The sequence below is a fragment of the Austrofundulus limnaeus genome, unplaced genomic scaffold, assembly GCF_001266775.1.
Source record: "Austrofundulus limnaeus strain Quisiro unplaced genomic scaffold, Austrofundulus_limnaeus-1.0 Scaffold325, whole genome shotgun sequence".
NCBI lineage: Eukaryota > Metazoa > Chordata > Actinopteri > Cyprinodontiformes > Rivulidae > Austrofundulus > Austrofundulus limnaeus.
Window position 1 is genome coordinate 157067 of NW_013952727.1, and position 6613 is coordinate 163679.

The 6613-nt window shown below is 36.7% G+C and overlaps 1 protein-coding gene across 2 annotated transcripts in view; it reads right to left on the reverse strand.

Moving 5' to 3' along the window:
* arsh (arylsulfatase H) overlaps positions 1 to 6150 on the reverse strand; it is a gene marked incomplete at its 3' end in the record, with an annotated part of 18133 nt that extends 11983 nt beyond the window's left edge. The window contains 6 exon segments of one of the 2 annotated variants that reach the window (XM_014022329.1): positions 1278 to 1498; positions 2288 to 2490; positions 4953 to 5075; positions 5168 to 5289; positions 5402 to 5554; positions 6108 to 6150. In XM_014022329.1, coding sequence (XP_013877783.1) covers positions 1278 to 1498; positions 2288 to 2490; positions 4953 to 5075; positions 5168 to 5289; positions 5402 to 5547 — 815 coding nt within the window. In that variant the 5' untranslated portion in view covers positions 5548 to 5554; positions 6108 to 6150. 2 annotated transcript variants of the gene reach the window in all.
* Positions 6151 to 6613: the final 463 nt, after the last annotated feature.

Consider the following 6613-nt stretch of genomic DNA (forward strand, 5'->3'; position numbering starts at 1 on the left):
TGTGTGTGTGTGTGTGTGTGTGTGTGTGTGTGAGTGATATTAGATTTAACCAGGTAGGTCTCCCTTAAATTTAGATTATTATGGGAGACTTTTAAAATGTCCCTTAAAAAGGAGATTTTAATGTCTAAATTTTTTTACCTATACAATATATATATATATTTGATTTAACCAGGTAGATCTCCCTTAAATTTAGATTTTTATGGTAGACTTTAAAGTGTCCCTTAAAAAAAGAGATTTTAAGGTCTAAATTTTTTTTACCTATACATATTTTTTCCACTCAATTAATGTGTGATTTATTTATTTTCTATTATAAGTTTTATATCGTGATATATATCGTTACCGCCACTCATCATAATGTATATTGTGATATGAATGTTTTGCCATATCGCACATTCTTAGCAGAAACTCATGAATAAAAGTAATTTTGGTTGAAGTATTCAAATATTTTGCTAATAGACCAATTGTTTTAATCCAAATCTAACTGCTTTTTCATTCAATATAGCCAAAACATTCTTAGCAGTCAGTTTAACGACACAAAATTTGGAGTTATAGGACACACAGTAGGGTCTTAATCCCAATTAGATGAAAACTTGAAGTGCCTGTGACATCAACATTTGTAAGAAAAGTTAATGCTTTTTTGGGAAAGACATTATTTGCATATTACATAACTAATTTCACATTACTCAGATGGACAGTTTTTGAGATATTTGCATGTGAAATAACAGGAAGTGATGTCAAAGGGGAATATTTAATAAATAAATAAATGTTGCCAATTATTTTATTATTTGAGATAAATTACAATCATCCTATTTACAATGTGTTAACATTTTTAAGACTTCTGAAAGATTGATTTAAGACATTTTAAGGCTAATTAAGGCCTTATTTTTGGATTGATGAATTCAATGACTTTTAAGACTTTTTAAGGATCTGCAGGAACCATGTATATTCTGCTAATGTGGGTCTCATCAGGGCTGTGGAGAGTTTATACTGCAGTCTGATTGAGGTCACATATAATGTGAACATCTACGGAAAAAAATCGGTAGTAATCAATAGAGCCTTAATTTGCCAACACTTCTATCTGAACCATCTAAAATGTCTGTTTATGTCTGTTTATTCACAACAAATGCATAATTAAGTCGAAATAGCAACAATAGCAAATATTATTTTTGCCTACAACTTTTTAGGGACCAAAAACAAATAAATTAGGAGATGCCATTGCCTTCTAGGGGTCATGCCTTTGCACTTTGAGAACCACTGCTTGGCCTCAGTATTCTCACCTCTTTATAAAATCCTGTGCTTCCCCCAGCAGTCTCTCGGGCAGCGTGTCCAACGTCATGGGCTGTTCGATCACATCCTGGTTCCTCATAATGATGCAGTTCCAGACGTGCACCAGCTTAAAAGGAACAACCCAGACGGCGGCTGCTGCCACGCTGAGAAGGAAGAGCAGCACCAGGAGCCAAAGTCTGACTTGGAGGAGGCCAACAACACGAACAAACAACTGAAAATAAACACAGACACGTTCAAAAAGATCCCACCTCCTCTCGTATACCTGCGGTGGAAAACTGACACCTTCATAATACTTATGACACTGTGACTAAGTTAGATTCCTGTGGTATTTCAAGATAAAGCTTTTACGTGACATTTGAAACTAAGACAGGTTTTTAATTCCACTGTGTAAACGTATTAAAGCACCGGGTCCTTTGTTCACACATGCAGTTTTGTGTGATGTTTATACGACGCACTTAAAAACAGAGTTATTTGCGATTATCAACACAAAACTAACTAGCTGCGGTTCTCGTATCTCCTCATAAACTTTCCCTCATTAAATCTAAAGTTTGTTTCAAGCTTTATTTTTTACTTTGCTCTACCTGTGGCACAGCTGGTTCCCATTTGTCCCACAGGCACTTTTTGCTCGCCAAGTCTCCCCAGAATTTCAGTTTCAACATTCTGCTTTCCCTCGAGGCAAGTTCAAGGTTGGTGTAACTGTGAGTTTCACAACTGCTGCTTCTGTTCTCAATCTTTTTTTTTTTTCAAAGCCTCCTGCACTTGTCTAAGAGATTCTACGTCGGTTGTGTTGCTGTGGAGGTAATGGCACAACAACTCGTTGTTTTTTGAGTTTCTTTCTCTTTTGCGTTTCAAAAAAAATCTGTTTTGCTTTAGTTTTCAAATCCACTTTTCTCACATTGCATGTGTCTGAAGTAATGCTTGTTTTCCAAATGTATTTGTTTTGATTAAATGTGTGGAGAATAGAAATAAAATGAACAAAACTGAGATGAATAATACCAACTGTTGTCAGAAGGCCAAGTCCGAGCAGCACGGTCAAATTCTGGAGTGAACGTTGTATATCCACCAGCAGCTCGCTGCCCTTACCCAACCCACAGTCATTAAACAGAGTAAATGGGAGGCCATAGAAGTAGCTGAAGCCATGCTGGTTCGGGTGATGGCAGTGATCCCCTCTGTGCTCACAGTTCAAACCCAAGTGCCATTTGCCTGAGGACACACAAAGAGTGAACGTAGGAATAAGAGGCCTAGCATTCCTGGAAGGGATGTGTATTTGCCTGTCGCCTTTCATGCTAAGGTTTTGAACTGAGATCATCTCATGTTGAAAAGATTATARCTGTTTTGGTCAAGTCTTGAATAGGGCTGCCACAAACKATTATTTTTATAATCGATTAATCACTGATTATTTWTTYGATTWGTYGACTAATCRGATCATAYGTTAATTGAATATAAAACATACAGCTTATCRYGCCAGAATGCAGCTGCTATTATATAACCATTGTTAGATTTTAGCTATATGCTAACTAAAAGTAATTGCTGTGGAAGGCAAGTTCTGCCTTGCAGATATAGCATTGCACAGGTTTCTCTTTCATTTTCTTAAAATGATCCCACACTTTTGAGCTCCGTTGCTGGGTAGCCATGATACCAGAGCCTGTCTGTATAATGTCTTGTGACGTCCACGGCCTACCCCAATTACCACTACTGTGCATGTGTGTCAAGGACAGAAAGGCAGATGTGGCAGTGGAAGGTGTCAAAGCAGTTTGGAGAGAAAAACAAAGAACAAAAAAAAAAGAAACAGATTAATCGATTATTAAATTAGCCATCGATTATTTTAATAATTGATTAGTCGTCGACTAATCGACTAATCGTGGCAGCCCTAGTCTTGAAAATAATGTTGTGTGTAATCTCAGGAGATATTGTCAGATATTGCTGGATTATGTGTGAGCAGCTAATCAGTTGTAGATGACAATGAGTACTTTGAGTTTCAATAAAATCAGTTCAGAGKTTTCTAATATTTTGCCAAAAAACAGCAGAAAACAGCAAAACTAAACTATGTTGACTTCAGTTAGTAGCACACCAAGTTCTATCTCAAYATCTATAAAACTATTTCCTTTACATACATTTTTGTGTTGAGAATGACTCTAAAATTTAATCAGTGGAATACGTACACCTAATGGTTACTTGCTGAGCATTTCAATAAGGTCAACCTAGTGGATCACTGGTATCACATTAGAGTTAGGCAAAATCACATTGTCTGTAACTAATCATCAGAAAAACTGTCAATAATTAATATTTGCCACTAGCCAGTTACTGCAATTAGTGTCATGTGGTGACGACATATTCTTCAGTGCGACATATTGAGTGCAGAGCAACTAATGCCAAGCTTAACCCTTTAATATTGATTAATTAACCTGAAACAATGACATAAACCGGAAAAAGGAAAGCCAGAAAATGCAGAAAAAGGCCACAACATTGGCTACATAAGGACCCACCCCATTTTAACGGTGCATTCCAGTTGTCCTTGGAGGTCACATTTTTGCACTTCCGAGTTGTAATTTTCAACTGGAATGCCCCCTGATGTCGTAATTTTGAGTTTTTGGCAGTTCTGTATCGTCAGACATACTTGTAGTACTTAATAGTGATTATTAGAAGATATGTTTTAACTCTGTTTGTACCCTCAAAATGCCTCGTAGAGCACTAATGTTGTAAGTGGTWTTGTTGCAGAGCAAAAAAATAGAAACGCTGGCTTCAGAATTTTGAGTTCTGCYACAGCTGGAACCCATCATAACACTGAGAAATGTTTCTTATTAAGGTTTAACATTAACTTTTAAGTCACAAAGTTCCTAAGTGACATCTACTTAACATCCTGATTCAGTCATGTAATAGGCAGGAACTCTGGATACTTAAGTTTTTATTTCCAAAGTCTCGGTGCACCTAGGCAGCTATGGTGATAAGCTAATTTTAGAAACTTTGTTTTGTCTTAACAAAGGTAAGTTTTAACTCATACAGCTGTTCTAATCCTTARATAACATGTCCTATTTCACCCATAACCTAGTTTGACAGCATTTCTAAAACAAYTTAATATAGAATAGGTTTGTCAAATATCAATGTGACATACAGTATATGTGACATTTCTACTGGGAGGTATTAAAAAAATTAAAAATTCAGAAAGGTTTTACATAATCCATTTGTTATCATTTACATCCCCCATAATGTTCATGAAAAGTAAAAATATTTCTGTGTTGTAATTGCCACATTAATTGTTATCAGCTAAATGCCATAATAAATCACGGTGTTTTTTACCAATATTGCCCAACCCTACATTACATGCTACATGTGCACAAACTCAGGCAAAACATTATYGGCCCTTCACTTTAAAAAGTAGGCATCAACAAAGTAACAGAACGTCAAAAAACAAAATCATAATCACATCTCAGCTGATGATTTTTTTTTAAAGCTCTTGCTTATAACTGTCTGGTTTACTTGCACACAGCAGTGGATGCCACATGCAAACTAATTAGTTTTAAACGTTGAAGTTTACTTGTAACAAATTACCCTTCAAAGCAAACAAAATAAATAAAATAAATTTAAAAAACAATGTACAGCACAGACAAATCTACACTCAATCATATTCATACAACATATTAGAAATAAAGCTGATCACATCTCACCTATAAGACCAGTAGTGTATCCTTGGTGCTGCAGCCTCTTTGCAAAGGTGGTCTCGCCGGGTGGAAGTCCCCCTGAACCTCCAAGAAACATCAACACCTGCACACGCCCCACGCCTACCATCCCTAACCAGTACACAGACACACGATGACAAAAAGAATGAACAAAAGGTGTTGTATTTGAATAGATTTAATGAAAAATATAGGCACAATGTTACCTGAGCGGATTGCGTAACGACCGGTCATGAAAGCAGCCCGGCTCGGGGAGCAGAGAGGAGCAGCAGCAATGTGCTGAGTCAGCTTTACCCCCTCCGATGCCAGTCTGTCGATGTTAGGGGTCCTGCAGAGGCAGTGGGATTACAGAACAGGTTTACGCACAGTTGAAACATTGACGGTGCTTCTGTTATATCAAACGATCTCATTAAACACACAACCATGATTCTAAAACCTGCCTGATGGTATCATTGCCATAACAACCTATATCCCCAATCCCCAGGTCATCCACCATCATGAGGACAAAGTTGGGCTTGTCCATCACCTCTCCTGTGACGTCACTTCCAGCTACTAGGAGCAGGGGGAGAAGAAGAGGCGCCAGCATGGCAGACCTGAGCAGAGACAGAGATTTTTTAACCTATTTTTTTATTTTTTTATTCTAGCTTGAAAATTTTAAATAAATAAATAAACTTTTACTTGCTAAAACCTTAACTTGTTTTCTGATTTCAGTCTTCTTTGAGGGCTTATTTATTAGCAATTTGAGTTTAAACTGTTTTATAGCCAAGTATTCAAAGGTTTGAAATTAGTTTTATTTTTAAATAATCTCTCTCATTTCATACAACTCCTGCGTGTTGATTCTGAAAAGAAATAATTACACTGCAGATGCAATGATGCTTAATGATGTTCGCAGAGTCTCCTGGTGACATTTAGCGCGTGACAAACTAATTAAAAAGAAGTTAATTTGAAAAAGCTGAAGTGTGAATGCTTCCAGAGAAGCAACCCGCTCGGGGGAAAATAAATAAATAAATAAACAAGTCAACATAATATACACTTGGCTGCATGTCCTAAAATGACTACATTTCAGCTGATTACTTGTTTGTTGCAGCAGACAATCAATTCACAGCTGTTTTTGATCAATAATCAATCTTTGCAGCTGGAACTCACCTCGTTGTCGCTTTAGTTCCTACTTGGTTGAAGCTCCGCCCCCTCAGGCTGTTCGGTAATAACTGGATTATCTGCGAACTATGATATTTACCTTAAAACAGTAAAACGCGCCACAAAATATTTTTGCGTCCTGCAACTTCATGGTGATGGGCTGCTGTTATGGGCATAATTTTTAGTCATATATATTATGCCCATATGCTGTAAACTCCACAAACAATTGTCGCCCCTGAAAAGATGAAGGCGGACGATAATGTAATAAACAATAATAAAAAATAATGTAGATAAAAACCTCATTAACCACTTGGATTGTATTTAAACGTTCAGTAAGAAATCTCAAACAAAGAAAAAACTATGACACCGTAAGTTGTACATATATTTATAAACAAATGGATGTTTATAAAAATGAATTCATGAAAATATGTTTAAGTTCATTTAAATGAGGTCATCACCTTTACCCACACTGCAGTTTCTGTGAAGGTGTCGATTCTGTGGCTTCAGCTTGAGTC